Source organism: Rhinolophus ferrumequinum, chromosome 10, assembly GCF_004115265.2.
Source record: "Rhinolophus ferrumequinum isolate MPI-CBG mRhiFer1 chromosome 10, mRhiFer1_v1.p, whole genome shotgun sequence".
In the NCBI taxonomy this organism is placed as follows: domain Eukaryota; kingdom Metazoa; phylum Chordata; class Mammalia; order Chiroptera; family Rhinolophidae; genus Rhinolophus; species Rhinolophus ferrumequinum.
Genome location: NC_046293.1, coordinates 54,164,810 through 54,183,617, shown reverse-complemented (window position 1 = coordinate 54,183,617; position 18,808 = coordinate 54,164,810). Strand labels below are relative to the sequence as shown.

Sequence of the window (18,808 nt, the reverse complement as noted above, 5' to 3'; positions counted from 1 at the left end):
ATTCACTGAAAGGCAATTTGGGTTTTTGGGGTTTGGGTTTTGTTTTTGTTCTGTTTTGTTTTTTCTTGAAAGTTGGTGGGCTTGTTCCCTGGTGCTACTAAATAAAACAGCTTTATCAGTTGAGGATCCTGTCACCCTGACAAGGCATTACTGAATGCAGTGAAGCCTTACTTTGGATTCTCTTTTGGTACCTACTCCTCATCCTCTCAAGCCCTCAGCTCTTTCTTTCTCAGAAATTTCTATCAGCAGGTATCTGAAAGAAAATACTTATGGGTCACAGCAACAGTGTCAACAATTTCACCAGATTACTGCAATCTAAAGCCTGAAAAAAAAAAATCACATCTCACTTCAAATCACATTGGCCCCACCAATCTGCATGAGTGATGTCATAAATTTAGAGGTTTAGGGTTTTATAAAGATTACTTTAAGATATTCCTAACAATCGGAAACTGATTTGCCAAAACAGCAGCTTTTTCTAAAATGCTTTGCACTAAGCTTGCAATGAAGGTTTTATTCTTAGCAATTATCTTTCAAGGAGCATTTTAACAGCTTGCTCCTCCTTCACAGGAAATCATCCTAGGCACCCAGGTGAAAGAAGAGCTTTTGTAAATTCAGAACAGTGCCTAGGTCAGTGATTCTCCTTAGAGAACCGCTGCACATTAGAATCATCTGAGTAGCTTTTTAAAAATAGCAATGCCCAGACCTTTCTGATTAATTGGTCGGGAATGGGAAATTGGCATCGGACGAGGTCTGACAAGTAAGTTCACAAACTCATCCTACAAAACGTGCTACATACCTCATTGCTGAATGTCACTACAGTTACCTTCAAAGTGCTCCCCTTGGGAACCTATGCACCGACACCAGCGCCTAGTCCACCCTTCAAAGCAATTTTGGAACTCTTTTTCTGGAATGGCCATCAGAGCTGTTGTCGTATTACCCTTGATGTCCTGAATGTCATCAAAATGTCTTTCTTTCAATATTTCCTTTCTTCGGGTAAAGAAAGAAGTCATTGGGCGCCAGATCAGGTGAGTAGGGAGGATGTTCCAATACAGTTATTTATTTACTGGCTAAAAACTCCCTCACAGACAGTGCCGTGTGAGCTGGTTCATTGTCGGGATGCAAGAGCTCCTTCAGGACCATTTTTGCACACACCTTTCTCATGCCAAAATTTTCAGTTAAGATTTTCCTAACCGTTTCACTATTGATGTTTACTTGGTCTGCTATGTTTCTCACAGTCGACGATTTTGATGCATAATTCGACAAATTTTTGCAACGTTTTCATCAATTCTGCTCATTACTGGCCGCCCTGACCTCTCTTCATCAGTGACGCGTTCTCTCCCCTCAGAAAAACGTTTAATCCATTTGTACACTGCCATTTTCTTCTTGGCATAATCCCCATAAACTTGGACTAACATGTCCCTGATTTCATTTCCTCTTGCTAAGTTTAACAAGAAATTTAATGTTTGTTGGCTGTATCTAATTCAAGCTCAGACATTCTCGCAACGGCACACAAAAACACGCAACAATAATGAACGCCACTCTGCAAGACACCGCCACACATCGACACGAACACAGCTGTGAGACACTGATATACCAAGGTTACGAAACCTTACCAAGCTGTTTGTACAGTGCTGCCAATGTAAGCACACGGTGGCAAGTTTGCAAACTTAATTGTCAGACCACGTATGTATGTCTTAAAAGCTCCCCAAATGAGTCTAACATACAGACAAGATTAAGAACCATTAGCCTACAAGAATGGCTTGGGCCCAGCTTCCATCAATACATGTCTTTTAAGGATCTTAATATGAACCAAAGGCTGTAAAGCACACTCTCCTCAGCGGGCGGACTGATAATAAAAAAATAAACTTGAAAATTATATTTACAAATTAGTTATGTAAAAATAAAATGCCTTCCTTCCATGATCCTTTTCACTAAAGCCACATTCAGTTCTGTTCTCTCGATAGATTCTCCTAAGTCACATCTAGGCTCTGTATAAACCAAGAAATATTCCCAAACTCCCAATATTTCAGCATCCAAACTGACTGCTTCCTATACTTTGGGCGGTGCAAAAATTTTTTGTCCTGTCACATTTTCACTTCTTGGTTTATAAAAATAGTACCACCAGATCTACCTGTAGTGTCAATATCTTCTACCCCCTCCCCCCCAATCTTCAAAGGCCACAAGTCCCTTTTCTCCATAAAGTCTTCCCAGGTCACCTTGGGCTCCAGTGAGTTCTTCCTAATAAGAATTTACAGTCTCGACCACTTCTTTGGCATCTGTTATACTGCCACTTAACCTTTCATCCACTTTGGGACCTGTTTGCCTAACCACTTTAGGCAAAGAACTACTGCCTATACCTTTTATTTGTATCACGGTTTCCAGAACAACGGCTCTCACACTATGTTTGGGTTTTCACTACCAAGTTATAACTCTCCAGCCCTCTTTATCTCTCCAACTCCTTCCATCATGCTCTCTCAACTCTGAGACTCCCTTTTAAGTCCGACTATGGCATCCATCCTACCAGGCATTCTCACATACTATTACTGAGTTTTGAATTTTGAGATTTTACCACGTGTGCTAAACAAAAACAACCAGATTCCTGTCGTTGGTGATCGGGGGTTTTGTCTTTGTTTCTGGCTTTGTCTTGTTTTTCGCTGTTCTGCCTGCTTATCTCCTTTCCAGTTTTCTTCTTCCCTTCCCTCAGCATCTCAATTACCTTTCTATGTGGACAACTGCCACAAACAAGGCTTCTTTCCAACCAGCATCTGACTTCTAACCAATTCCCTTCCCCCCTCCAGTGCCCATTTCCAAGCGCCCGTCCTCCTTGCTAAGATGGCCGCCACGACGCCCAAGGAAGGCAGGGCGAGTTCCACCTACGCAAGGGCACTATCACTATGGGGGCCAGAGGCCGATGAGCTACAAGAGAATGGGTGCTGGCGAGGGGAGTGAGCTCAAAATGGATGGGTGGGAGAGGTGGCCTAAACAATGCGAAGGCCCACAGGAGGCAGCGTCCTGGGCGCCCTGCTCAGCCCCCCAGGAACGCCGGAGCGCAGAGCTCCGTCACCGTCACCGGAAGTGGGGGCCCCACCCACTAACGTCCAGAGCCGGAAGTGAGCGTTGCTAGAGGGTGGCTGTGGAGCGGAGGCGACTGTGCCGAGAGCGTGTGGTGACCGAGGTAGGAAAGGCGTCCGGCCCTGGCTTAGGGCCTTCACACAACTCACCTGTAGTGTGCTGGGATACCTTCGCCATTGAACATCTTCTCTTTTCCGCCCATGGCCGAGTGGGTTCTCACTGCAGCTGTTTGGCTACCGGGTGGTTTCGTCACCGCTTCGTCCCCTCGAGGGCCTCCCTAGCTCCTTTGTCTACATTCACGTTAACCACCTTCCCACCTTCACCTGTTTAGTCCCATTGCTTAAATCTATGTACTCTGAATGTTACGTTTAAAGAAAAAGCTATTTTACTGAGCCCCAGCTGTTTCTAACCAGTTGCTTCAGATTTCATCCGCCCCCAGACTCGACTTCTTTGTGTAATTTGTCCCATTTCACCACGTCTAGTACTAGGGGAAAGGTAAAAATCACCTGTTAACAATTTGATGTGAAAAATAGTCAAGTGGACGAGGCTGGATAATGAGGCTATCGATTCCATTGCCCTTTGTCAACTGAAATTGGCCTTTTTGCCCCCAAAGGATAGGGTGGCATCCTACAAGTTGCTGAATTTAGTGCTGATCACTCCTTTAAATGCCTTAAAATCAAGGAACATAATACTTGGTTCTTCCTTACAAACCTTTTATTTTTATTGAAAAAGTGTAAAGTAACGATGTATAAGTAAAACATATCAAAAGGAAGGTCAGAATTTCTTAATCCAGACATGAAAAGTATTTTTTAGGACAGTTTCACTAATGGTTGTAATTAACAAATAGGCTCTACAGCAAATTACTAAACTGGAGTTCCAGCTGATCACTTGTATTTCCTGTCATAGATTCCATGGCTGCTTATGTCATAGAATGGGGGGGAAGGGGTGTGGAATTGTGTGAGAGGCCAAAGGACAGCTTGCTCTAGAGACAGCAGATGTAAATCCAGCTAATTTGCAGAAATTTCTTATGGGTCTGCTTTTATATAAATTTAGTTTTTTCTTATAATGATAAGTTTATTTAATCACAGTACTGAATAGGGGAGATCTCCGGTAGAAGAGGATTCAAACTACAGAACCATTTCTTGACTTTTAATCTTCCACATTTCTGTTACAGATTTGTTCTTTTATGCTGTGTTATCCGTAATAAAATGGGCAGTTCTTAAGTCCTAACACTCAGTAGTTTACCCTCAATACATAGAGGGAATGAGTATTAACTGAAGGGGTTAAGTAACCAAGTCTGTCCATTTTAGCATAGGAGATTGGGGGGCAGACGGGAGGTGAAGCATCACTGGAAAAAGTGAAGCACTTCCTGACCATGTTTAAGAAAAGTCATAGAAATAGTAAACTAACATATCTTTGGACATATTGGATGGATTAAGTGTATATAGTTTCTGACGTAGGCTCCCAGCATTCCCAGGTCCCAGAGGGAAGCAAGACAGGCAATCCACCCATCCTGTTTTTTTAAGTACTTGAGAGGAGAGCTTTACTCTGGTACCCTATTTCTATGTTTATCTTGAAGTTTAAATAACAGTATTTTTGTGGTCTTGCCCTCACTAATATTAAATAGCATCAAACCCTAATACATGGTAAATAGCGACCGGCCATTATAATGGCACTTAAAGTAGACTGACATCTTATCACTTCAGTACAGTTTAAATTAAAAGTCCTATTTGGTTTTTCTTAACTATTTGTGAGCCCTAGAATTTATTCCAATAGTGTGAATTAGGCAATGATTTGAAATGCTTTAAAGTAGTAAGGAATCTTTTAAAGAGGAAATATGTCTGGGGGTGGGGGATACTGAGGATTTCTTATATTGAACTTGGGTAGCTTCAATTCCAGTTTGACTCTTACCTCTTAGGGCCACCCTTTGGTACATTTCATTTCCAATTCCCTGAACCACTGCTTTTTTTTTTCCCCCCCCAGCACGTGGATTTAGCTCCTTCATTTCCAACATGGAAGAAACTTACCGTATGTACTACTTATTGCTTTTAGAATATAAGTTGAATTACATACATATAGTTTTACGTCTGACAAGATTTTTAATGTGTGGGAAATATGCATATTTCTCCTAAACTGCTGAGTAGAAAAGGTCTGTGTGGTAGTAATGTAGAGAAGTGCCAAAATTGGAAATAAGACACTTGAAATTTAAATATTAGGTTAGTGCAAAAGTAATTGCGGTTTAAAAGGTTAAAAATAATTGCAAAAACCGCAGTTACTTTTGCACCAACCTAATAGTTAAAGAGGTATGAAAAGTCATAAGCTTTGAAAAGGCTGCAGTTGAGACACCTGTGTTAAAATATATTTTTACTAAATGAAGCATTTTAATTCCTCAGGACTTCAGTTTCTCCTGTTAATGACACAGGTATAATTACTGTTTTCTTTCTATTTTGAGGAGTAATACAGTACACATAATATTGTTGATGTACATTGAGTTTTTAGAATTAAATCCTAGGAAGGATCTTATTCCTCAAGTGATCCAGGAACTTTAGGTGGCCCAAGAAATCAAAAGGGAGCCGCACTAGAATCATAGAAGTGTAGAACCAAAAGAGACCTGAAAAATCCTTTCATTTAACACTCAAATTTTACAACAGAGAAAACAGAACCTAGATTAATTGATTTTCCCAATGTTCCATAGTTAGTGACAGAGTGAGAACCAGAGTCTTACATGTTTATTTGTAGTTCGCTACTTGATACCACAAGGCTCTGTGATTTCTAGGCCCTGATCAAGTTTGAGGAACGTCCAAGCCAATGAGTGGGTGAAACTTGTCAATAGGGCCTACTTTGTTGTCTTGTTTAGAATCTCTTTATAATTAATAAGTTCCAACCAAAGGCTATTTTAGTCCCATTCTGCCTTCAAGTAAGAGTCCAATAAAATCTTTATCACCAACATATAGAAACCACATGGAAATAGTCTTTATTAAATACCTACAACAAAGGTTCTCAAACTTTAGCGTGCAGCAGAAACACCTGAGGGGCTTATTAAAACACAGGTTGCTAGACCCTACCCCCAGAATTTCTGATTCTGGGACCCAAGAATTTGCATTTCTAACATGTTTTCAGGCGATACTGCTGATCTGAGAACCACACTTTGAGAATCATTGTTCTAGAAGGCTGATTCTCCTTAAGCCACCTTAGGGCTCCCTCATTACCCCCTTAATTTTTCTTAAAATATTTTAATTAAAATCTGAAATTCCCATTTCAGAGATAGATTCCATTCATTCATTCGTTCATTCATTCATTCAAAGCTTACTACTCTTTATTAAATTAGAAAGCAACATCTCCCCTTTATGTCTCTCATTCTTAGTTACTTTTCTCAGCCATAATTTTTTTAGAAAAATGTCACTTGGGAGTGTGTTAGAAATGCACAATTTCAGGCCCTACCCCAAACCTACTGAATGAGAATCTGCATTTTAACATAATCCCCAAGTGATTTAACATCTGAGGATCATTTTAAAGTTTGAAAAACTCTGCTTTAGAATATACCTGACCTTTTTTCCAAATTGACGTAAGATTCTAACCTTAATCTGGTAGATTTCTAAAGATCTCCAGCTTCTGTCTTTGGGCTGTACTTCTTAGTTGATGATACTTTCATCAGGTCTAGTTCCTTATTTTCATAAAGTTTCCCCCATTTCTCATCATGAGTTCTAGGCCCTACCCAAGTGTGAGGAACATCTGAGTCTATGCTCTGGGAGGAAGCTTGTCCACAGGGCCTATCTTTTGTTTTCCAAATTAAGTTATATTCCCAGAAAGCCAGGAAAAATTTTTGCCAGTTTGATAATATGTATTGTAACATTAAATGCACAGATACTTCAATGTAGCATTCTTAGGTATCTGCCAAAGACAAATATTCATATAATGTACAAGAAGAATATACTAGATTGTTAGTCACAGCATTGTATATCATAGTAAAAAACCAGATGTCCATTAGTAAGGGAAATGATTGAGAATCTATGGTACATCCATTTGCAGCAATGAAATAGTCTTTATATGTACTGACGTAGAAGGAGACCCAGGACATATTAAGAAAAAAAAGGCGAATAGCAAAATAGGTAAAGGAAATCCCATTACATACTATTATACAATATGGAGGAACCTTAAGATCATTAGCTAAGTAAAAACAGTCAGTCACAAAAAGACAAATACTGTATGATTTCACTGTATGATGAAGTATCTAGACTAGTAAAACTCAGAAACAGAAAGAATAGTGGTTGCCATGGGTTGAGTGGAGGAGGGAATGGGGATACAGAGTTTCAGTTTTGCAGGATGAAGTAGTTCTGGAGATTGGCATGACATTGTGAATATTCTTAACACTACTGCACTGTACGCTTAATGGTTAAGATGATGAATTTTATGTTGTGTATATTTTATCACCATTTAAAAGTTTTTAATTAATTTTTGTTTAATCTAAAAAAACAGGTTAGAGCTGACTTAAGTTACCAGAAACCGAAAAGTAAAGCATTATGATGGGAAGCTATGATTATCAACTCTGATGTATGCCACTGTATGGGCAGTGCAATGGGTATGAATCATAAGGCACGGCCAGTCTGTCAGCGGCTGACCTGGCCAAACATTTGCTAGTGATGGAATGGATTAAATGAAAGGAAACTAATAAGAATTTTATCTGTAAACTCTCCCTGGGTGTCCTGAAGCTTCAGAAATACGAAAAGATTGCTGGTCAGGATGAGCCTGTTTGGCATAATAAGCATGCCTGTCCTCTAAGACTTTTCCTCCCTATTCGTTCTGTCCTTCAAGTCACCTTTCTGGCTCATTTGCATCATGATCATGGTTAGCAATTTATTCCATGTTTACCACTCTTCCAATGAAACTGTCTGTTTCAATTCCCCACTGGCTTCTGATTTTCATAGCAGTCTCCTGGTTTATATCAAATGTGGCTCCTGGCTTCTTATCAAATGTGAATTGTTTATCTTATTTCACTTTTATCATTGCCTTCAGTAGAGCAAGAGCATTTTATTAGGTTGCCTCTTGTCCTCAGAATTTCCCTTCCTTAACCAGGTTTGTTAAATTTTGGGGCTCAGCCTGGGCACCTTGTAAAGCCTAAGGTCAGTTTTACACCTTTAGAGAAACTTCTCTGAGAGACATGTTCGGAGAAATTTCCATCGTTCCAAACTATGGAAATGAACCCTGAAAGTATAGTCTTCTAAGGGTAGTTTTAAATAGCATGATATAGGTCAGGGGTTTGTACACAGCAACTTCATGTGTCTGCAGTTGTCTTAACCTCAGGAGGTTCTGTTTCTGGCAGATGATTCTAGTTTTTAATCTGGCTAATTTGATAATCACTAGGTTAAAGAATTCTGATTTTTTTCTTCTCATCTACATGTCAAAATATGAAAAGTAAAACCACCTATCAGATTAAGGCGTTGGTTTCATTTGAGAGGTAACTAAAGTAACCAAGGTCAGGAACTACTTATAGTAGTAAGTTAAAGCAGACAGACGAAAAAGAAATCATCTGTCAATATTTCTCAAGCTTCCATAGAACATATAACAGATATAGAGCAGGGCTTACATCTTTTTTCATGTCATGGCATACTTGTAAATAAACAAGGATGCTGGGAAGAGGATTAACTACCCTCACCTTGCCCGAGGACTGGTAGGGGATAGGGGGAACACGTGCAGTGGACCCCTGCATCAATATATTGGCACACTATCCAATCCAATCTTCAGCGTACTGGTTGGGAAGCTCTGGTTGGGCTAGCTAGAATAGGAAATTACCCTGAATTAGCATTTTTAGAAAAGGTAAAAAGGATGTGATTTCATTGAACTTTTTGTTTTATAGTAAGAGTAACCAACAATGAAAACAACAATATTTAAGTACAACCGAATACGAACAAAGTCCTCATCTCATGATTGATGGTTTTAGGTTTGGTGATAACACAGTTGTATCTTCCCAGGGTTACATTTTCGTTTTGAAATGTTTAGTCACCCTTTTTAAAAAATTCCAAACTGTTGTCAAACTGTCTTGTTCTAGTCTTACAGATTCTGTTGGAAAATACAGTGTGCCTAGAATGCTGCAGTTTTACAAGGGCCTGTTAAGCTTTATACTTATCCTGTTTCTCTCTCTTTCAGTTGATTCCCTGGACCCTGAAAAGCTAATACAATGCCCCTATGATAAAAACCACCAGATCAGGGCCTGCAGGTTTCCTTATCATCTTATCAAGTGCAGAAAGGTAAGGTATTATTTTCATAATATGCCCTGTAATGCTGTTCTGAATTCTTTTAAAAGGCCAGATTTTATAACTATCAAATAATTTTAGCATAAATGTTTTAATTAAATGCCAGAATTGTTTTAGGAATCTACCTTTTACTATACCAACTTTTACAGAAAGGAGTTTATTTCTTGGGTACGTAAGTTTTTCCTTGTTTTGGCTTTTTCCCCCAACTAGTGACAAAGCACCTTTTATAAACAACCTCTCTGGAGTCTTCTCACCCTTTGTAAAACAGAGGAAACACTAATTTTTGCTAGCACTGAGAAATCCCTCTTGCCTTGTGAATTTGATGTATTCATTGTCCTGTTAAGGATTGAGTGCTATATATAATACATCGATTTCTGATTTTTTTTGTTTAGAAATTTTAGAGAAGTTGAACAGCTAGAGGTTATCCCAAGAAAATATTATTCCTAAAAATAACTGTTTCTCCAAATTTCAACAGTAAGCATCTTTGGGGGAAAAGAAAACAACTCATCAGAGTTTTTTCTCTGGCACTCATTTGTAGACTTAGCTGATGTAAACTGCTTTAATGCTGGTGTATTAACTGAGGCACTTTGAAAACATTATTAGAGTACAGATGTCAGATACAGAGGCCAAAGTTCTGCCAGGATTTATGCTGGGAAAACAATTTTAGTATTTAATCCAAACTACATATAATTTATGTATGCATTAACATCCTTCAAATGATGTTTCTCTTACAATCCTGGAGACATGATTATAATGTCATTTTTTATTATTTCTCCAGTTCTTTTTAAGCTTTTGAGCAAAAAAAATCACTTAAGGTTGAACTTGGAACAATATGGGTCAGAAGAAACCAACCACCACAACTTCCTCCCCTAGGCTGTCAAATATGTCAGCAATAAAGGTTGGGGAAGGGAGCCAAGCAGTTAAAAGACACGGTCCTAACTCCGCTCTTGTATGCTCTTAATCTTTGCCTTGGAACGCCTGATATCCCTTATGAAAAGCGCGATAAATGCCCACAAACTTTTCCCCATGTTCTATTTTTTTCAAACCTTCTTCCCATTTCACATTATTTTTTTCTTTTTTGAATATCATTTGTGATATATCTTTTGCTTCTCCTACTAAATAAATTTCTTAATTGCTGGTATATTTTCCATAGGATTTGGGTGATATTGAACACTGTTTTGTTCTAAAATAAGGAACGTGGTCAGCAGAGTAGACTTATCATGTATGCTTTTCCTTAGTGAAAGCTGAAATAAAGGTCAAATTGTTCAGAGTCTCACTTCAGGCATCATTACTTTCAATAAGTGTTCCTGTGTTAATCTGAGAAATCATTGGTTTGCCTCTTCTGGAGCTCCCTTCTAAAAGCTATTTTCCAGCCCTATTATATTTCAATAGCAGGGGCACTACTGCAGTGCAGATGAAGAGTATGTTTTAGTGTTACTATTCATCCTGAATATCAGCTTTCAAAGCCATCCAGAGAGCTCTATCTACCATTACATGCCATGCTACTTGAATCTTGTGACCTGAAGAACAGGGAAAGAAAAGACAGTTCAAATAACCAATCCTAAATTTGCTGTTTACCTCTGTATAAGACACTTTAACCACCAATACCTGTGTGTCAGTCTCTATAATCATAACAGAGAGGCTTATCTTATGATGATTGTGAGGTTCTGTATGGTCTGCATGAGTGACAAATAATTCCCTCTTAATTTTCTACTATGAATTTACCTATCATAGTTAAGGCACAAGTTTTTTGAGAGGGAGCCATTTATAAAATAAAGGGGAGCCATTTATAGAATAAAGCTGAGCCACACTCCACTTGAACTTTTAAGAGATCCAAAGATTGACAGACCCCTGAATTTTTGTTCCACAGAATCATCCTGATGTCGCAAACAAATTGGCTACTTGTCCCTTCAATGCTCGCCACCAGGTTCCTCGGGCCGAAATCAGTCATCATATCTCAAGTTGTGATGACAAAAGTTGTATAGAGCAAGACGTTGGTAAGACTGACTAGCTAAAATGTTTCAGTGCTAGAAGTTAGGCCCTTTAAATTTGTATTATGTTACATTGTCACCTTGATTTTTGTCTTTCATCATTTAAGAAGAACAGCACTTTTCAGCAGCGAAAAGTTGTCAGGTTGTGTTTGTCAGACTGCTTTCTCTTCTGAATAACCTGATTCATTTTACTAATAATTCATCGAAATATAAAAATTCTTTTATTACCGAAATATGGGAAACATCTTTGTTTCTGCTTCTCTTTCTTGTCCTCTGTCAGCAAGGGGATAAGACCATTCTGTTTATCTTTCATACCATCCATTGTTCAGAAATAAAAACCCATTAGGCTACCCTGCAACCTCTTTAGCCACTAACCCCTTTAAATATACTAACTTGGCACTGTCCTGTTTTGATGTTAGAATCTCTGTTGTCTTGCAGTCAACCAAACCAAGAACCTTGGACAAGAGACTCTGGCTGAGAGCACATGGCAGTGCCCTCCTTGCGATGAAGACTGGGATAAAGGTGAAGTGCTTCTACATCGTCTTCTTCACAATGTCGAAATCTCAAGACATTTGCTTTAGATAGAAGGAAGATTTTCCTTTTTTATGAACATACCATGTTGTTTGGAATGCTTTATTATTTTTATTGGGCCCCAAAACGAGCACATTTGTATCACTGTGCAGACACGTGGAACAGCCTATCCCTCTTGATTGGAAAAAGCACTTCTTTACATCTGTTTTTTTCCATAAATTGTGTTGCACCATCTGTGTTTGGCTGTTACTAGGCACGTTTATTATTATTTATGTCGCTTGTGTTTATTTTCTTCAATTAAATTCCTGCTACTGTGTTACTTAGGCAGGGTATTTGCTCAATTTTTACTCGCTTCTCTAAACTTAGGTGTATTATTTCCCATCTTACAAATTCAACTAGCATGAACTTGTACCACAAAACTATATTTTGCTTTCTTTGGCAGATTTGTGGGAACAGACCAGCACCCCATTTGTCTGGGGCACAGCCAACTACTGTGGCAAAAACAGGTAAGTGCAATGGTCTCATTCCCAGCACTGCCGACCAAAATCAGTGTGCTTTGTTACCAAAAGAAGCCACCAAAGCATGAATTGACCTTTTTCTTTGATGATATAACTTGGTAGTAACTTGTCTAGATATTGTTTTGGTCGATCTTATTTCTCATTTTGTCCTTGATTCATATACGAGGTTGCATGCTTTGTGTTAATCACTGTAAGAACACAAAAATACTAGCTTCTAAAAGTACAGCATAGGGTATATGGTCAATGGTATTGTAACAGCTATGTATGATGTCAGAGGGGTAGTAGACTTGGGGAGGGGTTTATCACCTTGTGAGGGGTGTAATTATCTAATCATTATGTTGTTTTGTACACCTGAAGCTAATTTTTAAAAAACTATTAGCTTATAGTTTAGCAAGGGAGATAGTGGTGCCAGACATTCTTATGTCTTAGTTGGGTTTTTTGCTAGGTTCACATTATTTTGATGCTTTGAAAATCTTCTCCTTCTATACCACGTGCATCACTTTCACTCTCAGTAACTAGTGTCTAAGGAAAAAGTAACCTTAGAAGTTTTTGATTTGAGGTTGGGGAATCCAGAATACCTATCTGGTAGGGAAGAAAATGTATCTCTTCTCCCCACTGATTTTGTATCTAATTTTTAAATCTATAAGATTTCTCATTGTCAATTGATCTTCAGACCTTATAAGACCAAGTTTCAAACACAAATTAGAAAATGAAAGAATGAGATGCTGGACTTCATTTTTTTCCCCAAATAGAATGCTTATCAATTTTTATTTCTTAGCTCCTGAGGTCCGTTAGTAATTGTGAATGTACCTTATTGTGTGTGTGCACTGGGATAGAAAAACTTAAAGATGAATTCCATTTGGTACAATTTTAATTTTGCCTCAACTCTATGCGATTTGTTGCCTTTGGTTTGATTGTCTTGGCATTTTATTTTATCTCTCATGTTTATTGCGTGAGTTGATGAGCCTGTCATACAACTGAACAGTAGATGGCATTGGTGTTTATCTCAATTTCTGGAAAATGAAAATGCTTAGACCCATCTTAATGCCTGCACAGAACAGTGAGCTTTCCAGAGAAATGGTAATCATTCTAATTGCAAGAATGTTTTGATGGAAATGTGTTTACATTTCAGAATGTAGGTTTTTGTTTTCCTCCAAATTACAAAAACAATACATTTGATTGTCTTGTGTGTGCCTGCCTGAAGAATACAGATATGCTGGCATAGTCAAATTCATCTTCCTTTTTGCAGCCCTGCAAGCAATATAGTCATGGAACATAAGAGTAACCTGGCTTCAGGCATGCGTGTTCCCAAGTCTCTGCCGTATGTTCTGCCATGGAAAAATAGTAAGTGAAATGAAGCAAAATGTTTTTATTCTTTTCTTTGTGCTAATAAACAGTCTTCATTATTCAAAGACGTGTAGTCTAATACCTTGCACTCCCATAACCCTGAGAGCAGGAGTACCTCAACTTTTGTACCCTAAGAACCTCACTCACTTTACTCTAGTCCTGGCCTTGGTTAGTAACAGGAACGTACAAGATCACTGAAACCAAAAGAACATTTTCAAGATGGTGTGACCACTGACATCAAATACGATGAGTAAATTTGGGGACCAATAAAAAGGCTATTGGTTTTGGCTAGGAGGAAGTCATCCCTGACTTCCAAGGCATGATGTCAATAGGGAATTGGGATTAGAAACTGGATTGCAATGGACTAAAAGGAAATGTGGAAAGAGAAAATGAAAGTTATAAGTCATAAAAACCAGCATAAAAAAAAGTGTTTAGATGTCTTCCATAGATGTCAGAGACCATGCTGAGCAAACAGATACTAAATTTGTATCATACCACCCTAGTAAAGAAGTTCCAACATATGGAGTACCCAAGATATTGTCATTTTTATTTCATATAAACTTTATTTTGCTAATGTTGCCTCAAATTCAAATTCCCTTGGTTTCAGCCTTTGCTACTGTTTGAGTTAATTTTCAGGTGGCTAGAGGATTCCCTTTAAAAATTTTCCTTTTAGATACTTGCATTTCCCAAAAAATTAGATCACCAAATCATAGCCAAAAGGTTTTGATAGATAAAGAACTGTTTTCTTTTGCCATGCTCTTGGGTAGAATCCAGTCACTAATTTTAAATTCTTATACTTTTATATTGTAATTCATTTTGCCCCAGAATAAGTCGTTTGTGTTTAGTAAAAATAGGGGATGGAGTGAATTTCAATTGACGTGATATATTTATTTTGAAATATTTCTACTCTGTAGATGGAAATGCACAGTAACTGAATATCTGTCTCATCAAGTAAGTGTTTCAGTTTTATTTTACTGTCTCTTCAGATGGTAGCAAGATTTAACTGGACATAAAGCAATTTGGGTCCAATTTTCTTTCAGATTATGGTAACAAATTAAAGCTTCGTGTATGCCTATGTTTTTTAAGTATATAGCTTCTATTATGGCTTTACACGCTAATGAATAGGCATTTACTGGTTAAATTAGAATTCAGTTAACATGCCAAGTTGCTTTCCCTAATGTTAGTACACATTGCCTTTTTCCTTTTTCTTTCTTTTTTATCAAAGTTGCATTCTAGATCTGTCATGCCTCTTCAATGGACTGAGATTAATCAGACCGCTGTGCTTCACTGCTCTGCAATTCTTTCCCTGTGCAGTACAGTTTAACACTCATCAAAAAATTAATACTCTTTTTAATGAGCACTTAAAAGTTTGAGGTCTCTAAGAGTCATGCACTGTTGATCTTATCTGAACAGAACCTCACAAAATCTATATGAAGAGACCAAAATCCTTTACTTTTCACAGACAAAACCTTTCCTTGAGGTTACTCTATGTACCCATAGCAGAGACAAGTCTGATGCTTCAAATGCTGTCTTGGCTGAGGTTGCCCAGCCACATTGCTCCTGGCAAAAGGAATATTATAAAAGACCAGGAATAGGATTATGGCCCCACTGCCTTGCAGATATTAGGCCTTCGGTGAATAGATATTGAATGAATAATTGGCCTGTTGCCTTCCATTTCACTCACTTACTCCGGACAGTGAACCAGATGGATCTTTGTGAGTTAAGGTTCATTTTGTACCAAAACTAATGTTTCTTCTGGTGAGAAGTAGAAAAGAAATTCTAAAAGCAAACTCCCCTTAGCTATGGACAGTAATATGTATCAGCTGCCAGCCATGGCTAGGTACCAGAAATGGCTAGGTACCAGCCATTTTTTTTTGGTAGGTTCTGATGTCAAATTGTTAAATAGATCTGGAAGCCAGAAAATTGCATTTGACCCCAGAAGGGAAAGAGACACTATAGCCCTGGGGTGTGTCAGGAAACCACACACAGATTTGGACAAATGGTGAACTTTGAATCCTTCTCTGACACACTGTACAAAGTACTTGGTGCTCATAGTGTGGATAGCTACCTAGAGTAAAAATGGCTACTCTAAGGTGGAAGCCTAGGAAAACTTCTATATCACTTAAGACAAGATACTCCTCTCCTTTGAAATGTAACTCTTTGCTGTTAAACTCTTTATATGCTGAAAATTTATTTTTCTGTGTAACCCCTGAGGAATCAGGAAAAAAAGAATTATCCTAGGTTAGATAAGAATCTTTAAATAGCCACAGACCTTCTTTTCCTCTGAATAAAAATAAAGCATCATTTTTTGAATGCCTATTGTTGCAGAATTCTCTATCTTCTTTGGAAGGATACAAAAGAAGTAGAAGACATGACTTATTCCCTTAAGGAACTTAAGTGTGGTTGGAGAGTTTTGAATGCACATACGTGAAAAGGGTTTGTTCACTTTGCACTCAATGCTTTGTCCCTTTTGTGTTTTTATCAACAATTCCACTTTTTACTAGATAACTATCTCAAAAGCAGGTGATACCATATTAATTTTTGTTCTCCTAATACACATTGTAACAGCTCAAAAAATACTGTTGAATTAATGAGTAGTAGAGTAAATGAGAAGAGAAAAAGATCAATATAAGTTCATTGGAATTAATCCAGAATTGTCTGCAGGAGTCAATTGCCTGGATAATCCATTCTAATTTTCTCCTCACTCATGAAACTGTTGACACAAGGAGTGTACATTGATCTCTATACAGAATGCTTTTAACTCAGTTAACAAATTTCTGTGTGCTTAGTGGTACCTAAGAGCTAAGGGTCAGAAAGTACTTGGTGTTTTGCCATTAACTAACTACAGCAGCTTCCTCCAGCAGGCCAAGAGATTTTAATTGGGTGGTTGTTGTGTGGCCCATTGTCATATGTAGTTGGTGCTTTTGTCATTGAAAGGAACTAAAAACTTTTTTTTTCTCATTTCCTTACAGATGCTTGACCCTAGAAGACTCTTGTTTCTTCCTGCTACCAGTGGGTTCTTCATTTTTCTTCTAATTATAGAAAGATAAACTGTCTGTGACTTTCAAACTGACAAGTACTTGTTTTTTCTCCCCCATTTTGAGTCTTCACTTATTTGATGCAAGAATGAACCCTCGTATTTAGAAGAACTGTTTCAAATAAACCATTGATGTAGATAGCTTGATAGTTTGGTTAAGTACCTGCACCCCCAAGATAAGAAATCACATGCCATTCCACAATAATGAAACACAATTATTTAAAGTAATCTTAAAGAGTCCAGCTAAAGCAAGCAAGAAATTTGGGTTGGAAAAAGTAACTGTGTATTTGTGACCTCTGACACACATGGACCAAATTATTTTAAGCATTCGTAGGAATGGGCCTTTTCTGGTCAGTGCATCTATTTATCCAGAGTCTCCAAGGTATTGATAGCATTTATATGGCAAAATACCCCATTCTTGTTTAGAATCTTAAGGATATCTTGCTCCCTGAATATTTCCAACCTAGGGTAGGTTTCTTTTATTTATTTTATCTCTTCCACACTCCAGCTAGAAATTGTATTAGCTGTCAAACTAGGTGTGGATTATGTATGAGTGAAGATTGGCAAGGAGGGGAGGAACCAGTGTACATGTGGAAAAGAGACAGGCTTTCCACCTGTGTGTGCAATTTGATTAAGCTTCAACGCTTCAACGCGTGAGGGCCCTCCTGACTACCCTGGGATATGTGTATAATAAGTTAGATTTTGAAACATCTAAAGCTCTGGCTATCCTAGCATCTTGTTGGCCCTTACAAGGAGACTTCATGATCTCCCCAGACCAGTTTTTTGTTTGTTTGGATTGTTTTTTTGTGTGGTTGTTTTCAAGTGTGGTTTAGTTTGATTTTAAAACTGTCTGACGTGGGGAACGGTTTGGAATCTGGTGTAGATAGGAACTTGGATAAAGCATGCTGACAAATAATTCCAAAAACGATCTCTCTAAGATTGTTTGTGGGTAACAGATAAGGAGCAGTGGGCTTTTGTGAAATACCTCCTTTTATGAGTTTTACACAAAACAGGACTCCCCCCTGATGAAGCAGAGCTATGTGTTTATTTAGTTCCACTCTCTTAAATAGGTTCAAGATAAGCCCCAGTACAATAGTATTTCTGCTTCGTGGCTGTGTGATCTTAAGTGAATAACTAGACCATTTCTTCTGGAGAGGATGGTTACGTATTGAGGAGGGGGGAAAAGACCCTTCATGCCCCTAATTCTGGTCACTTATGTTTGGGTATCAGTCAGCACCTCACAAACACTTTATTTATATAGTCTTATTACTGGAAAATACAAAACCCTTTTGATTTCATTTGTTTGGGTGATGACAGAACAAAACTATCATCTGGTACACTTATAAGCCAGAACTCCTACCTAGTTTAGGAAAAACAAGCAGGGGCATGAGTCTTGTCACAAAGAATTGGCTACATGAATACAACTTACCAAAGGAATTAAATAATGTTTTTTTAAATGTGTTTAAATATGTAATGAGGTGAGATAGGCTAACATCTATCGTTTATGAAAAACAAAGGAAGAATCTTATTTTGTTACCTTAGGAAGACATCTCTTTGCTCATGACTACTAGAACTTAATCACAAAACATCTGACCTTTCGGAGTATGAGTAGCACTCACATAAGGAGAATGCCTGCCTGTGTTAACTCACAGAATGGACAATCCTGTTGTTTTTTTAGTAAACAAATGATTAAAGCAGACAATTTGTCTGATCCAGGAGCTTTCAGAGACGACTTGGGATTTTTTATTGGGCCTAGGATTCACTACTCTGGACTTTGTTTACTAAAGATTTTTAGAGAGTCCCAAAAACTAGAACAAAGAACTGACTATTTAACTCTACTGCTTCTATCAGAAGCTGGAAGGAGAAGCTTATTACCTTTGAGACCCTCTTTTTCAGAGGATGCCCTTCCTTTGGAATGTGGACAATGGAAGGTAAACAGTTGAATATTCGACCTTAATTTCAGTTCAAGTCAAATGTTAAAGGTTAAATGCAGAGATGTTTTTCCGAAAGCCTAGCCCAGAGAGCCTTTGAGTTCTGCAGTTTGATCTTATGCAAGACTTC

At 38.1% G+C, this 18,808-nt stretch overlaps 1 protein-coding gene across 1 annotated transcript; it reads left to right on the top strand.

Annotated features, from left to right (window-relative positions):
- The first annotated feature begins 5,061 nt into the window (after positions 1-5,061).
- Positions 5,062-16,881, top strand: GTSF1 (gametocyte specific factor 1). Its single transcript, XM_033118254.1, has 8 exons — positions 5,062-5,100; positions 9,217-9,317; positions 11,194-11,320; positions 11,753-11,836; positions 12,288-12,351; positions 13,613-13,707; positions 14,625-14,661; positions 16,683-16,881. Exons 1-7 carry the CDS (start codon positions 5,085-5,087, stop codon positions 14,639-14,641), a joined length of 504 nt encoding a protein of 167 aa, XP_032974145.1. The 5' UTR covers positions 5,062-5,084; the 3' UTR covers positions 14,642-14,661; positions 16,683-16,881.
- Positions 16,882-18,808: the final 1,927 nt, after the last annotated feature.

Coding starts and splice junctions, on each gene's coding strand:
- GTSF1 (XM_033118254.1), top strand. Junction 9,318..11,193: donor ATCTTATCAAGTGCAGAAAG/GTAAGGTATTAT, acceptor TTTGTTCCACAG/AATCATCCTGATGTCGCAAA. Junction 11,837..12,287: donor CGATGAAGACTGGGATAAAG/GTGAAGTGCTTC, acceptor TTTCTTTGGCAG/ATTTGTGGGAACAGACCAGC.